The sequence below is a fragment of the Thamnophis sirtalis genome, unplaced genomic scaffold (genome assembly GCF_051295495.1).
Source record: "Thamnophis sirtalis isolate CommonGarterSnake01/CBP01778 unplaced genomic scaffold, rThaSir2_p1.2 scaffold_2, whole genome shotgun sequence".
In the NCBI taxonomy this organism is placed as follows: domain Eukaryota; kingdom Metazoa; phylum Chordata; class Lepidosauria; order Squamata; family Natricidae; genus Thamnophis; species Thamnophis sirtalis.
Genome location: NW_028261382.1, coordinates 126,905,841 through 126,925,312, shown reverse-complemented (window position 1 = coordinate 126,925,312; position 19,472 = coordinate 126,905,841). Strand labels below are relative to the sequence as shown.

Here is a 19,472-nt window from a genome sequence, read left to right as displayed (position 1 = left end):
CGAAGAAAAAGCTGTGGATTTTTAAACTTGTACATCTCCCAGCTGAGTCTGCCATTTTTAAGAGAAGGACAAATAATAAACATAGGTCTTTTGCATGTAATGCAAAAGTCATTTTGTATTTATGTAAATATCTAATATCACCCATTACTTGATGATTACATTCTAAGCAGTCAGGTGCTTGATAAATCATCATGTTCCAATCTTGTTGATTTAATACTTGCCAAGAAGAAACTCTAATTTAAAAAAAACTCCTTAAACAATGAACAAAAATACAGTAAGTGATCCATCTTTAAATATGAAAAGAAAAATACATTGCAAATAGATCAGAATTTCATAGTCTGATTCGTATCACACTATGAAAACTCTCTACAAATATTTATTTTCCCTTTTTTATTCCATCTCCTTTATCTAATATCATAGATGAGGGACCATCCCTAGAGAACAAAGAGAAGACAGAATCAATTATATCCAGTGTCCGATTTCTTCAGAATGAAGGCATCTGTTCCATGCCAGTGACTTCCACACAGAAGAAAAACATAACTTTGAAGGCATCTGTGTTCATGGTTGACAGTTGCGGATCTTAGGGACTTCTGTAATTGCCCAGCTGCAAACATTATTTGCCTATTGCTACCACTATTGCAGCTGATCTCTCTCTCTCTCTCCTCTCTCACACATACACCCAAAATTTATCAAAGAAAGTGTATCAATGCAAAATTGGTATCAGTTGCCTAAATTGTTGGTCTCCCCCCTTCATATTCTACAAGTACACTAGGCACATGGATGAATAAGGATTTCTCTTATTCATCCATGTCACTGACCCACCTCTCAGTTTTAAGGTAGCCTATAAACAGAATCATTAAACTGTGACCATCTTTCACCATTATAATCATTATATCAAACATTATTATTATCCCAAGTATTATCCCACAAAGGAGGAAGGAAGGTCAGGTATATTTTCTGCATTGAGTTAATTATGAAAATAATGAAGGGGACATAACAATAAATATTTTCATTGTGTTGCTCTTCTACAAGGCTCTCAACTTCAAAAATCTCAAGGCTCAAGGCTCTCAACTTCAAAAATCGCAAGGGCATACACATGAATAATAAGTATAGAAGGATATGGATAAAAACTAACAGACTAACAAACCTATTTTAACACCTTATTGTCACCTCAATGATCATCATAGGAAACCAGTTTATACCAAGCCAGGCTATCTAACTAATCTTATTTATTATCCTTAACAATGGGCCTCGAGGATCATAAACACCCAAGGTTTCCTATTCAAATATCATTTTAACCTGAACCACCCTGTAAAATGATAATGCTTTTAAATGAATATTCTTCCTTTATGTTTGTTTAAACATTCATGCATGCTACTAGGTGCAATATGCCCCAATTGTGTTTATTATGAAATAGGAACACCTCAAAACACAAAGAGCAGTTTCGATTGTCCCAAGGGAAAGCAAAGTTACTGAACCTTGGCTCATAAATGCAAGTGTGAAACTTGACAACTAACATCTGCCAATATGTATTGCAATATCTGCTTTCCCTTATAATTAGGAAGATATATTGGAGAATAAAAAACTTCAGAAATATTGTTCACAGTGAGATGATATATAATTGCAAACAGGCTGATTTTGCTATCTTGAGTAATATTTTAAGATCCATGTTAGATTTTCAGACAAAGGAAACTCAATTTAGACAATGGCAATCTCTTAACAATAGATTTGAAATATATATATATATATATATATATATATATATATATATGTATGTATGTATGTATGTATGTATGTATGTATGTATGTATGTATGTATGTATATATATATATATATATATATATATATATATATATATATAGAGAGAGAGAGAGAGAGAGAGAGAGAGAGAGAGAGGGAGGGAGGGAGGGAGGGAGGGAGGGAGGGAGGGAGGGAGGGAGGGAGGGAGAGAGAGAGAGAGGAAACAACAATATTAGGAATGAGGAAGAAATTGTTTTGATTCATATGTTAAAACAAACCATATTCATTCATGCTTCTCCAAACTAATATGCAAATCTAAATAAAAATATTTTATGGTTTTCATATTTTGTGATGCAGTGGCCAATTGAAAATACATGCTAGAGTAAACAGCACAAAAATGCATAAGTGAACTGCATATGAAGATTGTAGAATTTTCTCATGGCTTTTTATACTAAAAATCACAACATGAATGAAAAATTCAACCACAGAAATAGACCTGTTCAGTCCTAAATGCTACTGCTGTAGGTAATGCTGTACTGTTTAGCTTATGGATCAATCTAACAATGTCATTGTCTAAATATGTTCTATCTATAATAAGACCATTTGTGCCTAAATTATTGTGTATGGGATTAGTCCTCTACTCATTGTACAACTACTGTTTATTAATTTTAATAAATGCAATACATTTAAGGTTTATGAAAGAGGGAAGTATAGAAAAATAGATTGGCCTTTTATTTGGAAATATGTTTTTTGACCTGAAGCGTGTATATCTGATAAGTACGGATGTCACTTCAAGTCAGCTTTGTACAGTATACTTAAAAAACCTGATAAAGTCAGGTTTGAATGCTAGGTAAAAAATGATAAAGTTAAGCATCTTTTCAGTCATTCTCTCAAAGAACACAACTCCACAATCCAGAACTGGAATCCTAATTCTATTATTCTTTTGAATCTGCTGACACATTTACCTTTTAAAGTTTCTCTGTAATATAGTCAGACTCCCCCCCCCCCACCTCAGGAAGGGCACTAATTTATGTTTAAAGAACAAACCCACAATCTGGCACCATTGTTCATAAATGTCTGGCAATGCTATCAAATTTCTGGCAGCTGAGAGACTTAATCGCTTTAACAAACAATTCTACCTGGAAGTCTCTTTAAGCATGCTTTCTTAATCTACTGTAGCATTCTTCCCAAATTTCCTTTGCACAAGTATTTTTGCATGCTTCTGTTTCAATATCAGAGAAAAATCATATTGGAACAAACATTTCTGTCTCTTGCTATCCATTCTTCCATATAACAATTCTATCATCTTAATTCTTTGGAATGCTGTCATTCAATAGCCAATACAGTTAAGGCCCATCTGAGTAGATGCTTTTAATCAGTTCATTAAACTGCATTTTCTCAGGCCCTAAAGCATTTTTTTTAACTATGCTACTTTACATTTTTAACTGGTTTATTTTAAATGTATCATCCATGCTTTCTATTTATATCATAATGTACCACTCTTGGATACAAACCTTTCATCATGGAGAACAACAAATAACATTTGCTATTGTTGTTTTAGGGGAAAACAAATACTTAGCTGAAGGTATTAAAGCAGATATAAATGATGTAAAGTTTTTTTTTACTGAGGAAAAATCATGGCAAGTGTCAACATGAACATCTTGATGCCACCTTGTTATATGTATTAACACAACATGTTGTGATAAAATGATGAGAGAGTAGTTTGCATCCTGCTGCTCTAAGACCAATCAGGAAATGTTACACTGAAAACAGAATATCAGCCAGACAGTCCATTGTGGAAAGTCTTTTGATCCAGCGAATTGAAACATGACATTTGAACTACCACCTAGGGAGGTGACTGTGCGGTCATCATCAGTCAGGCAAGCAACGTAGCCCATAGCTCTTCAGTTAAAGTGAATCACAAAGGGGAACTGGTTGGTGGTAATGACTGGTACTTATGCAAATTGCATATTAACATCCAGCCAGGCAGATATTGAAGCTTCCTATAGCCATCGAGGTAACTACAGGTTCCTATATAACTGAGGTGGGCCGTGAAACTACTTTCTCAGATGGTGGTTAACACTCCTCTGTTTTAAAAATGTGATGGAGAATGACCTATGTTAACCAATGCTAACCAATAATTTAAAATAACAATAGTCCAGTTTCATTGTTGCTACTGGAAGAACAAATTTATCCACTAGATGGAGTCTCACCTATAATGGCAATTATTACAAGAACTGCTTTGTAACCTAGGCTATCTTTTCCTTTAGATGTTTTGTTTCATTGTGTAACAGTCCACACAGATTACTGAGCAGAACCTAAGAAAAGTAAAGGTTCTTCCGAGACTTTCCTTTCACTTGTAGATTATTCCACTAAGGCAATTCACCTCATTACATATTCAAATGAGCTTCCGATGATGTATTATTTTTAGTAGGCCAAAGGTTGTATTTATAACATTTCCAAAAGTCTGAAGAAAAATATGTATTTAAAACTTGGGTACATATTGCAATTACAAAAAATCCCTTGGCACACTAATCTCTTTTTTCATACTAATTTACCACATTTTGAATTATCATGTAGCATTTTTCCTTCATTGGTTTTTAAAAAAAATGACTTCACAAATGCTTAGCTCTTTCCTATTGCCTATTCTATACTTTTTATTACACACATGCTTTTAAAATTTGTATCCTGTGCATTCCATAAAACTTGATTAACAACGTGACTGAAGAGACTTTTTAATGAATACACTCAAGCATAATTTAGCCATTTTATTTAAATATGGAAAAAGTTGCACTGAAAGACCTATTAACTAAAATACCCTTGATTACCTTAAAATTTTGATTTGCTGGTCTAAGAAGAAACAGGCACTGTATTATTGTGCAGAATGGGAGAGTAGTAGAAAATGAATAAATGTCATGTTAAAATAAAGAGAAAATATATGCTAAGACTGGTTTCAAAGTGACTTTTCCCCCAAAAAATTAACGAGTGCTACACAACGTACAAATGTTTACTTAAGAAAACACATTTATTTCTCATTATCATAATAAATTCCTAGCTTCATAATACTATTTTCCTGCTCCTGATAAAATTACTAATAAGCAAAAGTGCACATTAATCTAGAATCAGTTTTTCAGAACCAATTTTCCCCCCAAATAACCCACTCACATTAACAAAAGATTGCAGTGGCTTGCAAATTATAGGGTGTTATTTTTAGTGAAAGTAGTTCAATATTCATATTGGAACAGATGTGGCAGTTTAACAAAACAGCTCTTCAAATCCTGCACAAATTGAAAACAGGAAAACTGATTGCATTTTCTCTTATCACTCTCCTTTTCTGAATTGACACTTATGGCCTTCTGAAAATTTACACGTGGCTTTCATCTCAGCAGCACCTGCTGATCAAACGGAAACCTAAAATTTTCACGAAAATGTTATGAAGGATTCATTTTCTCTACATCATTTCAGAGAAACATCAGGAGTTGACTTCATGGCCACAACTGTTGTATTATTATAGTACTATTTGAATTTATCTTATATTTTCATGGGCATTTTTAAAAAGGAATGAAATCACTGGTGACTCTTGTCAAATTAGTTCTTTGTCTGCTTTAAATTAATTTTCATTTCCAGGCTTGCCTAACACTGATGAATTTTATTGTATTACTGGTTCCATTTTATAGTGTCTCAAAGAATTTGAGATAATAAAGGTTTTAATGTTTCATATCTAACTTGTCTTCAAAAGATATCAGTACACACAGGCAGTAGACTTGATGATCCAAGATGCCAGCAAAAAAAAAAAAATCACAACAATTATATCAGAAATTGTTTCTCTGAAATGGACTCAGAGAAATAAATTGTATGATAAATGAATGGTGTAATTTAAATCTGTGAATCCAGTGGAACTGAATAAATAATAGGTTTTGACACATTTGCCAACTAATTCTCACAGAAAAAATGGTAAAGCAACTAGTCCCTGACACAACATGTGAAAATGCAAACCCAGAAATACTATATATTCTTGGGACAATTAAAGAAATTCCTAAGATTTGCTTTTTGTAACAGATAGAGATCAAAACCTTCCCATGTCTTCTGCAATTATCCATTGCTATTCTGGTTCAATGATAAGTAGACCTGAAGGCAGACACAACATACAATAATATATGGGGCACTCCTGCCTTCTGGTTTGTGAACTTGTGTTCCATCATGCTTGCTTACTGAGGCACTCGTAAACCTGAAATGTCAATATATTCAGTCAATGCAAGTAAAGTAATGGGACTCTATTGTCTCATCCCATTGATCTTCTGTTGTCAACATGGATCCATGACTTCCCACCCCTTTCAGCTTTAAACAGATTTTAATTAGGCTTGCAGCTATTGGATCATGTTTCTTTAACTAGCTATGCATACACCTGACCAAGCACTGTAGCAAAAAGGTTAATCCCCTCCGAGTTAAGGCATATTTGGTTTCTAAGAAGCTTATTTACAAACAACAATTCTCTGGGCTGATTTGTAGTTCACTTCATTTTTTTTAGTTTAAATATTTACAGTAGTAGAAAGTTTTAAAAATATTAATTAGAAATGTACAATATTTTCTCAATTATATTATTTCTCCTTTTTTTGAAGACTACTGAGCATAATAACTATGTAAAAAAATATTACATAGGAAAAGGTGAGTCATGTCATTTAAAAACAAAGATTCTAACATTAAACACAAATCGTCTTTCTTTAAACTGTAGTATCACTCTTTTGACAGAAATTATTCACATATCCAGGTATAAAATCCAAATCAGACATCCTATTACAAGGACCCAATAGTTAAAAACCCATTTGAACTATTACAAAAGAGTAAACCTCATTGATCTGTCTAAAGGTACGTCTAAGTTAGTCTGCTTGGGACTTCTTATTCATGCACACTCATCCTGAGCCCATCCTACAGAACATGAATGGAAGAACTTTAGTAAAGATGGATGAGAAGAGTTGAAGAGACATAAGCCATCTCTTTAAAAAAAAATATCATCAATTCCAAAATCATCAGAGTCCCCCCCCACACCCTGGCAAATCTTGCACAAAAAACAGTTTCTTTCCTGTTCTCATTCAATAAAAGAATGAACTATACTTTTACGAGGTTCATTTTTAATTCCCATTTCAGCCTGTAAAAGCTCATCAATGTATCTTTTCCCCCACGCACCCAAAAGCCCCGGTTTCTTTATCGTGTTCTTTAAAAAGAAAAACTAAATCCAATCAGGTTGAACAATTAAACATAAACAGAGTGGAGTGAGGAAAGGTGGGGAAAATAATCCCACCTTTTCAAATGCGGTTGAATAAATGAGGGGGGGGGAGGCAGGATGTATATCACACCTCTCCCCAACATACACAGGTAGATAGATCCCTCTTCTCGTCTCACTCCAAGCTAATCTTTAAATGTAAATTCTCCACCAGCTAAGAGGAGAGGCAAGATAAGAGGTTACATCTTCACTTGGAGCCTGTTATCAACTTTAGCATCATTTAGAGAGAGAGAAAAAACACTCCGGAGATGGCTATTGCAGAAGAGGCAGAACCGATGGTACTCCCCCTCCCTTTCTCCCTCCCTCCCTCTGCTTGGAGATTACCTTCTGGCTGAGGAGCACACGGGCAGGAACCGAGACAGCAGCGCAGCGAGGGCTTTGTATTCATTAAACACACATTGCAGCTTATCTGAAGTAAAAGCCTTGTCAGGATGGCACATTGTGTGTGAGAGAAAAGGGGGGAGAGTAGGGGGAGAGAGAGAGAGGCAATGTGCATCAGGGTGATTACAATATCAGCCTGATCCAGATGGAGGCAGGAAAAATAAACAGAGGGGGAGAGAAAGGCATTGGCCTATGACTGAGAGGGGCAACTCCTTCTGGAAGTAGAAAGACCAACTTTGATACACACACACACACACACACACACTCATACCTGCTAAGAAAGCAGAGCTGCAAGCGCTTTCCAGATCTCCATTTTTTTTCTCTCCTTAAGTTAACATTCACTTCATAAGCATCTATCTTTCTCTCTTTCTCTCTCTTCTTCTGAACAGGACTAAGTTGAATGCTAGGCAATGCTCTTTCTGAGCTGGGTGTCATGCCCCAGAAGATATGAAGTAAAAAATGGATGCACAGGCAAATTGATTTATTGTATTTATAATCTAAGTTTCCTCAAAGGGGCTCAGGGTAGTGTGTCCCACTCTTCTATGAACCGTGTTTTATGCTCACAACCATCCTGTAATGCTGCATTGGCTGAAAGGCAGTGAGTGGTCCAAGGTTACCCAATTTTTCATAGCTCCGTGGGGAATTCAATCCTGTATTCAATTCAACACCTAACAGAGGACAATCCAGGCATCCAGTCCAGAGTTTTGGACTGCAAAAAACATCTAATTTTATTGCATTAGGGTACAATCACTGTAGTCCACCAATCTGATTGTATGAGTAATCTGCCGCAGGGTATAAAATAAAAATTAGGAAAGTTTTGTTCATTTTCCCTTAGCATTGAATAATAATGTAATGTTCATTTTCTAATGATTAACACTCATACATGTCAATCCACCTGCCTATTTCATGGATTACTTGCTCTTTTCTCTTTGTTTAATTTTGCAAAATGCATAATATCGCACTGTAATGGACCACCAATCAAAGCTGAGTAGAATAGTTTCAGTTGTCGTCCTTCAGTGTAGAGCTAGCAAAACACATTGTTTGATGAAGAAATGGGCCAAGATGGAGTTACTTACTAGAATATGCCATGCCAAGAAAGTCAATCTAGATAATAAATTTTATTACTGGGGTTCATTTTTATATACAATTAAAATGTATTTTACAATAAAATATATTTATTATCATTATTGGAAAACATTTGGTACAATGCGGCTAATTATGCCAATTAATAAGAATAACTTTTGAGTCCAGAAAACGTGACTTGCATTTCATTTGCTCTTTAGTTATATTTTATTTTTACATCCTTCCTTCCCGCCCCAATTTCTTCCCCCTAAATATAGTTACAAAGGGAGGAACAAAAATGGTGGGGGTGCCATCAATATAACCTACCTTAAATTAGGATCTGAACTATATGTCCTAATCTACTAAACTGACAACCCAATGAGCCATGTATTCCACCTCAAATTAATTGGCTTCAACATGTTAATAAAAGAGATATACAATCTATAATCTCTTCCCTGAACTGCCAACTAAGGAGGTTTCCCTTCCTTTTAATTTATGTGAAACAGACAACAGAGTAATGTAATCTGATAAATTAGCAAGTCATATTGAATTCAGACTTTGACCATTTTTGGATTTCTTCTTTCGCTATTTAATATGCTTATGAAACATAAGAAAGACATTTTTCTAATCCACTGCTTTCCAATGGCAAAGCCAATGTTTATTTTTTTTAAAAGAATCTGTATTGGACAAGTTATTATTCTTTTTTCACGCAGGAATACCAAAGAATGACATATGAGCAGGTTAGAAATTGAGATCTCTCCTGACTGATGTAAAAAACAGAAATGTAATTTTTATATGAAATCAGAATAAAGCCAAGTAGAAAAAACAACACTGTATATCAAGTAACCAACCATCATATTCTACAAGCTCTTGGAGACAGTATCAAGTGCTATTAATTATTTGCCATAACTATCTTCTGAAGAAGCATTCTTCTAGATATCAAATAGAGGCAAATATTTTCCCCCCAATTATTTGTCCCAGCTTGCAATCTTCCATGAAGCATCTGTTTGTCAAAACCAGACAGAGCATGTAAGCCTAGACTGATGTCTGACCTGATCTATAAGGCACCTCTCAACAAGTAGAAATAAGCTATCCTTGCCATAATATGATGCCTAATTTATTTTGGAATAACTGCAAAACAAAAGACAAGTACCCTACTATCCCACCCAAAATCTTTTTAGCACAGGACCCCTTTTCTACTAAAGTAAACAGATAAAAAGTCAAATCCAGCACTTAACATCAAAAGAGTAATTCATTTATATGGAAACTTATATCATACCTAAAAGTGATTTATGATAAATCCTCTGAGTAAACTAATAATAATCTAATAAGAGTCAACACTAACTTGATGACACATAATCAATCAAACTAATAATGTAATTTTTTCATAGCATCATTAAGATATTGATGAGACATCTACTTTTCTTTCCTATAAAGCTTATACTTACAACATTTATTTCTATTTAAACACCCTTAAGAGACAGTTCTATTAGCTTGCTCATCAATATAATTTACTAGAGCCAAGTACCAGTAGTTGCAACATAATTTTGTTTCAACAAATCAATTTTATATATAGGAAAAGGAAAAATTAGATAATTGTTCTCCAAAATTTCTAAATGTACATTGTGAAAAATAACAAATTATATTGATTTAAACTGGTATGTGTTTATTTTCACATATTTGAAAGACATAACATTCCCACTTCTTGTTATCCCTTTCTCTTCATACTCATTTTTGGGGCCATTAGATTCAAAGAAAACTAGATATATATTCACAAAAAAAGGAAGTATGCTCACTGCAAATAGATCATTTCTGGTAGTAGCAATTTTAGATGTAGGATTGCAGATATGGTTAGGCTGCAGCCTTACAGAATAAACTCTATGGAATGCCGGGGCTGGATTTACACACTCCTTGTGAGCTTGTTTTTGGTCTAGCATATTATGATTTGTAATATATCCAGATAATTGTAATTTATTCAGGAAATCAAATTAAGATGACCATAGTTTAATAAAATCTTAATTCCAAGTCAATATTCACAACACTGCTCTGCTAATTTAAAATCAATCTCAACTTTATCTACACTACATCCTAGAACATAAAAGCACAAGTCGTGCAGTCATTTATGTGGGAAACAATGAATTTGGCGCCAGATCTACAACACATCTTCCAATAAAGAATTATGTACAACTATTTAGTTCAAAAATCCCTGTACTTATTTTCCAGTGCCTACTGCATACACTGCCTTTATAAGGTATCTTATTTTTTGATTAAAAATATTTATTAACACGTTCCATTACTTTTTTTTTTACAAAAAAGGAAGATATATATATATATATATGATATACTTGATGGTCAGAATGAAAATGTGTAAGAGATGAACCATTCATAATCAAAGCTGCTTGAAAGTTCAAGCTTGGGGCTATAAATCTTAATTTCAACTGATTCTCTCTTAATAATGGTTACCTTCCTATAAATCAAAAAGGTCCATCTGCCTTAGGCAGGGAGGCCTTTTTAGCTGCTTAATGCTTCGAAATCTAACATCTTTTCTTGCATTGAATATGTGAATTCTAGTGTGCAATAATGTGAGAATACCGACATATGACTATTATGCCATAATACCTCATTGCTCAGCTCATCATCACTTCGCTTGTAATTCTTATGTTAATTATGGTCATAATTACTATAAGCAGATGTGGTAGAAATTCCTAAGATCTTATGGCACAGTGTATATATTTTAGTCCTCTAAGATTAGTGATCATGTGTATATTCACACAATCAGGTGAAATAGAATGCATAGAAAATGCATACTTGGACTAAAATATTCTCTTTCATTTTAGTGAATTTCTGTGCATATCTTGTATTAAAATGAGCAATGTTATTATTTGCTACTAAAATTCATGCTTAATGTAAATTTAGCATCCCCAGCTTATCCATCACTGATGCATACTACAAGTCCATGGCAACCACATAGCATTTACTTCCTTTCAAAATTAGGACTGTCGTGTTTATGTAGCACTACATTATAATAATATAATTATGGTAAATTTCATTGAGACGAAACATCTTAAGATTTCTTTCTTTCTTTCCTTCTTTCTTTCTCTCTCTCTTCTCAGTCTTTAATTAGTGTGAACAGACAGGTGGCCCTTGTCATACAAAACTGAGCTCTAGAAATAGAGCAAAAGTATCTCTTTCTGTTTAGACAACATACAGAGCTCTACTCTGTTCTTATCATTCACAATTACTTCCATTATGCCGAGGCAATGCTTACTTTAATAAAAAATTCACTGCTCTTCAAACATCATTTGAGAACTTTCTTATCAAGGAAGGTAAAAAAATAATAATGAAGATGGATGTTGATGTCTATCAGATTAAGCTAATAAATTCTAAATCAAAATCTCTCTTTACACAATCATTAATCTTTTAACTATTCTTATTTGTAAATGCTGGTCTTATTCACTGCTACTTTTATTCCCCCATAACCTTACATAAAAGCAAGCTTGAATTACAATATAATTGTTCAATTTTTTTTAAAAAATCAAATGCTGTATTTAACAATGTATGAATTCATGTGAAAAAGTAATTATGCCATGTATTGGAAGGCTTTTGTCTAGTGAGATCATTCAGTGCTCAGCATGTTAAAAGGAATCTGGAGATTTTTAAAAAAATCACACTGGAGTCCATTCTTCCATGAAAGATGCTCCATTTACATTCTAATAGTAATATTCCTTTTTATGTGATAGTAAAACTCCCATAACAATCACTTTTTAAGTCAGAGCTCTGAGAAAAAGACCATTTTTAAAAACTTCTTCTATGCAGTCAATTCACAACAAATCACCTTCATTGAACAAGAGACAATTATTTTATTTCTGTTGAATATTTCCAAATTTAACTTGAGGCAGTGGAAAATATTTGGGTTTTTTTAAAAAAAGATTCATATTGGCACACTGATTACCAGTTATAAATCCTTTGGAATTATCTAATATTTAACATCACTGGGACTGCAGTAAACAAAGTTGAAGTATTGAACAAACCCCAATTTCACGAGGGCTTCCCTGCCTGCAATGCAAGCTACTTCAGAATGCCTGCTAAAGAAATGCTCCACAGAAGCTCAGTGATTCTCCTTTCAGTGGCTGTCAGCTGAGCTCCATTTCAAAACAGTGAGAAATAGGAGTTGACAGAGGAGAATTCCTTAAGCTTTCTGGCCATTGACCACTATTTCAGGTGCCCTTAGCTTCCTGCTTCCTTTTTCCATACAACAAACAGTACTTTTCAGCATAAGAGTATGATGTGCTGCAGAAACATGATGACAAATTGATACCGCCGAAGGTATACTTGTGGTGCTTTAGTGGAGGGTCATCAGCAGTAGCTTAACAATGGGAATGGGAAAATGCTATTTCAAAAATAAAGTAGGAATCACTGAAATGATGGATACCTTTGAAGAAAGACAAGCTGAAAGCAGCAGATACTAGAATGAAATGGCTTGATATCATTAACTACATTCCACTGCAAAATAGAATTATTACTTGTCTGTTGGTTCATTCATAAGATTTTCAAAGTGAAGCATTTCTCATTTGTATGTGAATGAAGATTTGATTTCCCATTCAGTTGTTGCTATAGGCTTTCTAAACTAAACAATAAACTATATTTATAATGTTAGACAGTACAGTAGTGGAGTTAGAAAAGGAGAGGTAGAATTGACCAAGCTGATTCATCGTGCACAATGAATTTTGATATGCTGTCTTGAAAAGTTTCATACCAATACTTTAAAGAAAATACTTGTGAATACAATGACATTTAATCATTGGCGAGGCTTGAAGAAGCCACCTATCTCCCCATCTCCTGTCATATATTTAACGACTGATTATTGGCATGTGCTTCTGAACAAAATAAAATATCCAGTTTGGGTTTCTAGAAAAGAATCTTTGGAAAACAATTCTTTTCTAAAAATGTAGTTACAGAAGATCATGTCAGTTAGCTTTATGCAGAAAATTATTCCAGAATTATTTAAACTAATCTTTCCAGCATCTCTCAAAAAAGCAATAGCTTTTATATTTGATTATGATCCAACCCTTAAATCTAGTATAAGAATACCATCCATGCTATAGCTATCTATTTTCTACAGTCTCTCTAATCATTAATTAGCTGAATAAAAACTAAGTACAGAATCCTTCAGATCAGCAGGAGGAGCATCTTTTTCAACAAATAATGCCATGTCTAAAAAGGTACCAATTTGGGGACCATTTGAAGTACATTATGCTATCGACACAAATATTCAAGCGATAAAATTCTGAAATTGCTATGAAGGTATTTTGAGTTTATTTCAAAACTTTGCATTTCAAAGGTGTTTTGAGTTTATTACAAAACTATGCATTCATTAAACAGTCCAAACAGATAAAAATCTGCCTAAAACTTAAAGGGAAAAAAATATGATTTGGTCAGCAATTGGGACCACCATCAGGGAATAAATCAATTTTCAGGAGCTGTAGACAGCCATTTAAGTCCAGGGACCTGAACAGATTAATTAGGAGGAGCAATGTTAAAAGTTAAAGGGGTCAAAGTTACATTAAGTACATGAATTTTTGCATTCCAAGACTCAGAAGTCATCCATCAAAGAGTGGGCCAGATTGTTATACTTCTTAGGAAATTCCCATATATATTTATTTATTTATCAGCACAAATTATATGTATATATATATAAAATCTAAAGTGAATCTAAGGCTGCATATTTACGCATTTACCTAGGAGTAAGTCCTCTTCAGTGCAATGGGAATTGTTTCCAAGTAACATTCACACAATTGCACTACCCTACTATTTCCAGATGTGCTGTCTAAAGAAAGTAGTTCAAAGGTGTAATTCAGCATATGATAAGTTGCCTATCTGGTCCAAGGATAAATAATACTCCACTTACATCTAAAGAATACAGGAACTTGGCTCATATGTGCTAATTGAAATCCAATATAGTTTGAAGAGATTTCCTGACCAACCTCTCCTAACAGTAAAGTGAATAAAACTTCAAATCAATGAAAATTGTTAGTGATCAGTTGTATCTCCTCTATGATTTTTCAATAGCGATGATTTTAAAGAAAACATATCCGTGATTTATAAGCTTAGGCTATAATTCTGTCCTAAATGCTATACACTTACCTGGAAGGACCATTGAACACAGTGACTCCTACTTCTAAGTAAACATATCTAGCTAGGCACGTGCAATACATTTTAAAAAACTGCATCTTGTTTCAGACCCCTTTTCATAAAATCAGTATCTCCGAAAAGTAATTTAATTAGAACTTTCAATTTCCCGGGTTTTTTTTTTACAGTTAATACACAGTTTTGTGCATTTCTCCTTCCACATATTGGCATGTATTGTAGTGACACTTATAAAAGTTTCAGATTTGGGGAAAAAAAGCAATGCCTAGTGCATCTTACCTGAAATGCATTTCTGCAAAAAAGAAAATAAAGGGTGCCTTTTGATAATCATTTCTATATTGTGTTCGGTGCAGAACGCGCCTAAGCGGTTATCTATCCTGATGATTACCTATAGCAAAGCCACCACTTACGGGTGTTTAAATCTATCCAACCATCTTGCATAGTACGAACCCTAACCCAGCAAGGAACAACTTCCCACGGGGACAAAACATTAATAAGAAAGAAATCAGCGTTATACCTTAGCACTTAGCCCTCCCCAACCACTCTAACTGCACGGCTCTAATTATTATTCGGCGTTCAACGAAATCATTCCGTACATGCTCAGAGGTGCTGCTGTACTTTTTTTTTTCCTGGGGGCGGAGGGGGGGAGAGAGAGAGGGGAAAATCCTGGTTTATTTCCTATTAGCTCAGATTGAAAGCCTTGGACCGCTTGCCGCCCCGGATCTAGACGACAGGCGGAACTTAAACGGAGGGCTAAAACTTTTCTCTCCTGCGCTGGGTTGCTTTCAGAAAAATGTCGATGGGGCCAGAAGGCAGAACCTACGACGCTGCTGCTTTTCGCCAAGCAACCCTCCCCTTGGCGGGCGAAGAGAAGCCTCCATCCGAGAGGCTTCAAGGCTGCCCCTGGAGCCCGCCTAGTTTAACAGCGGTGCGGGGGGCGGGAGAGGCTCGGGATCCCCCGCCTGCACCCCCACAATCCGGTCCTCAACGCAGCTCCAGGCGCGAACAGTGCTGCTCTCTCTCTCTCTCCTATCAGCGGGGATGGGGCGGCGGCGGCAGCGGAGATACTTACACCGAAAAGGACTGGAGACTCCAACCATTCGCCACAGGCCGAGGGAGCTGAAAATAAAAAGTTCCCGTCCTTCTTGGAGGAAGATCCGACAGCCCCAGGCCGGCTGGCGGAGAAAAAGGCGAGCGAGGAAAGAGGAGGAGGAGGCTGATCTCGCTTCCTTTCTTCTTCTTCTTTATTTTTTTAATCCCCCCCGCCCCCCCACCAATCCGGAGGACCCCCCCGGTCCACACAACCGCGCACTCGAGTCCAAACGCCGGGGAAAGGGGGGGAGGGGGCAACCGGGAAACAAACACAAAGCCCGAAGTCCAGCTGTCCTTTCTCCGGCCGGTGCAGCTTTGGTTGGGGCTGCGGGAGAGCTTTACTGGAGGGGCCGCGCCGAGAGCCAGGAAGGATCACACCTGGTTTGCAAAATCATCCCCGGCTCAAAAAAAAAAAAAAAAAAAAAGCAGAAGCAAAAAGAAAAAGCAAAAAAAAGAAAGCGGGGAAGCGAGCCGAGAGAGTCCGACGGCGACCGCCCGGAGATCCTCTTTTTGTGGGCCGAGGCGAGAGCCGAAGTCCCAGCGGCAGCCGCTCGTCCGGCGCTGTCAACGGCGAGGCGCCCGCTTGCTTGCCTCTCGCGAAGGCGGCGAGTCATAGATCGGCGGGCTCCCCTTGCGCCCGACCGCCTTGGGCAAACCGCTCCATGCAATGGCTGCGCAGACCCGCCCTGCAGGAGCGTCTCCGCCGCTTGTTTGTTTGTCTGTCTCCGCGTGTGTGCGTGTGCGCGCGTGTATGGGTGGGTGGGTGGGTGGGTGAGTGAGCGAGTGCGCCTGGGTCTCTTCTCACCCCCCCTCCCCTCCTCCTCTTCTACAGCCACCTCTAAAGTCAAGCAGCCGACTGCAAGCAGCTGGCCTGGCTCAGCTACCCAGGTGCAGAAGGGAGGGCTTAAAGCAGTGGGAGGTGATAGAGTTAGGAGACATCTGTGTCGGGAGGAAAGGGAAAAAAAACGGGGCGGACGGCGGAGTGTGTGTGTGTGAGGGGGGGAGGTCAAGTATATGTTAACTATCCTCGGGTCCTTTTCCTCTTCTGCCTTCGTTTTCCTGCCTTTTCCCGCCTCCTCCCCCTTATACAGTGGACGTGCCACTTGCTCCCAAGCCCAGCCGCTCCCCACGGCTGCTTCCTTTAAAAGTCCAGACCGCCCTCGAGTAACCCAAGAGAAACACTTTCTCCAGCCATCTGGAGAGCTGCTCTGCTCCCCCCTCACCCCACCACCACCACCTCGCTTGTATCTCCGTCAGTTTCGGAAAGAGGCAGCCGGGGTTAGAAAGCAAGCCACTCGGCGATCTCTTCTGGCTAATTCTCGCTCATGGGAACCCTTGACTCTTTGCGTTCACATTAAAGGCCAAAAAGGGTGTGGGGTGTGTGGAGCCACCGTCGTCAGATTCTTTCGAGTGTTTATTCTATTTTTTTCTTTCTTTTTTCCAATTTCTGTCTTTTTTTGGGGGGGGGATTACTGTTTTTGAAAAATGTCTTTAAAACAACAGCATCAAAACATACAATCCCCCCCCCCCCAGTGAGGGGGGGGCGGCTTATCTTAGTTTCACGGTGTTTTGCTGGATGAGATGATCACTTAAGGCTTTCAGAGGCCTCCCTCCGCAAACGTGAATTAAGTTTGTTAAAGAAGTCTAAACTGAAAATAAACCTCAGGATGCAAAATGCTGTTTTACCATTTGAGCTTTATTTGATTAACACTTGTTGCAATTAGCCAGTTCATTCATTGCTTCTTGAGTTATGGTTGTTTAATTAGATTGCAATTGTAAGCACTCTTTAAAGGGGGGCTTCCTGCTTAGGTGCCACAATAGTCGTGTTTTTTATAAACATTCTATGCTTGTTTTGTGATTTGGGCAGTGGGCTTAAAATCACCCACACACTGCATATAAAAGGATTTTTTGTTACGTAAATTGTAGCAGTAGCAGCCAACCATTATGGCTAAATTACAGTGTTGGGCATTGGTTAAGAGAAAGAGAGACAGAGAGAGAGCGCATTGAGTGAAGACAAGGACTCGGGTTCAAGTTACTACTCATCCATATTAACTCTGTGGGTGATCTTGAGCTACTCACTATATATCAGCCTACAAAGTTATTGGGAAGATAAAGCAACATGCCTATTCTCTCTGTGAAAGGGAGAAGCGAATGGTTTAAGTTACAAATTAATACCGTATATATTTGGTCCAGTGGCTAAGGTACCCTTAGAAACCAGAAGACTGAATTCCAGTCTTGACTTAGACATGAAAGCTACCTAGATGATTTTGGGCCAGCCACTCTCAGCCCAACCTACCTCAAAGGGTTGTGGGACAAAGAGGAGAGTTATCTATGAAAATAAAGATGAGATGAGATAGATGATAGTTCGATAGATCCATAGTCATGTGGCTGTCATGACTAAATGCCGAAGGCACACAGAACACTGTTACCAAAGGAAGAAGCTGTATCCCATGGACCTTACCCCATTCCTAAGAGGTCCGTAAAGGGGGCATGCATAAGCGCATGAGCATGCCTTCCATCTCTGTCCTACTGTCCCCATTTAGAGCTCACTCCCATACGCGGCACAAAGGATTTGAACCGCCAAACTGCTGACCTTTCTGATCGGCAAGCTCAGTGTCTTAGCTACTGAGCCACTACGTCAGATAGATAGATAGATAGATAGATAGATAGATAGATAGATAGATAGATAGATAGATAGATAGATAGACAGACAGACAGACAGACAGACAGACAGACAGACAGACAGACAGACAGATAGATGATAGATGTCTTTATTAAATTTATTTTTGCCTATCTAGCTGATTCTGGAGTTGAAAATAAGTCTAATAAAAAAATATTTATTTAAAAAAAAAAGTGTTCATCTCCAAATAGTCACCGCCATAAAATCTGAACTTTTTCGTTGATATGACGCATGGACTTGCTTTTTACTACGAAATCATGTTTAACCACTTCCACCAACGGATGTTTGAACGTTGAATCATAACTATCCCCAGTCTAAACTCTAGTTGCATTAGACGATTCCAGTCCAAATCATATGGAGATTTGACCATAAGGAAGAGATGATGCTTCACTCACTACTGTATCTTCCTGTTTGTGTTCAATCTTCTATTCAGTCAGTGGTTAGTCATGGAGCTTTTACATTCCAAAAAAAAAACAAACCCCTTTTGTTGCTGCTATTATTATTAATCACCCAACAGTTTCTAGGGAAGTCTACCTGTTAAAATATATATATATATATATATATAGTGTAAATCAAATCAATATTTGGCTGCGGCATAAAACACAGATAAAAGCTAGCAATTGCAACAGTAAATCACAGCATATACTATACCAGTGTTTCTAAACCTTGCCAAGTTTCAGATGTGTGGACTTCAACAAGCCAGCAAGTCTGGCTAGGGAATTCTGGGAGTTGAAGTCCATATATTTAAAACTTGCCAAGGTTAAGAAACATTGCTGTATAGCATCACATTATCAGCAAATAATATTCAATAACTCTTGTTAATTTTCTTGATATTTAAAAAGAAAATGGTGCCATTATAAGGATAAGCTTACTGTCTTAATCATACTTTAACTCATTTGGTAGAGTAACCAGAAGATCTCTGCTGCGCATGTGTAGCAAACTAAATGAGAATTGGTCCTTAAGGAAAAAGACACAGTGCAACATTTTCATCTCTCTTATTTTCTTTATTAAAAGAAACAGTGAAAGAAGGCCCATGAAAGTAATTAACCCTAAAAAAGCCTCTTCTGGAAATATCTGCAGACTGATTG

The 19,472-nt window shown here is 36.9% G+C and overlaps 1 protein-coding gene across 3 annotated transcripts in view; it reads right to left on the bottom strand.

Moving 5' to 3' along the window:
• Window positions 1–16,390, bottom strand: part of RUNX1T1 (RUNX1 partner transcriptional co-repressor 1) — a 158,118-nt gene extending 141,728 nt beyond the window's left edge. For 2 of the 3 annotated variants that reach the window (XM_087706864.1, XM_087706866.1), the window contains exon 1: window positions 15,685–16,390. Coding sequence is in view for 1 of the 3 variants with exons in the window: in XM_087706866.1 (XP_087562992.1) it covers window positions 15,685–15,712 (28 nt within the window). In the remaining 2 variants the exon portion in view is untranslated. Of the gene's footprint in view, window positions 1–7,346; window positions 7,419–15,684 lie in introns of those variants that run through there. The other variant, XM_087706865.1, reaches the window with a different exon arrangement.
• Between the last annotated feature and the right edge of the window lie 3,082 nt (window positions 16,391–19,472).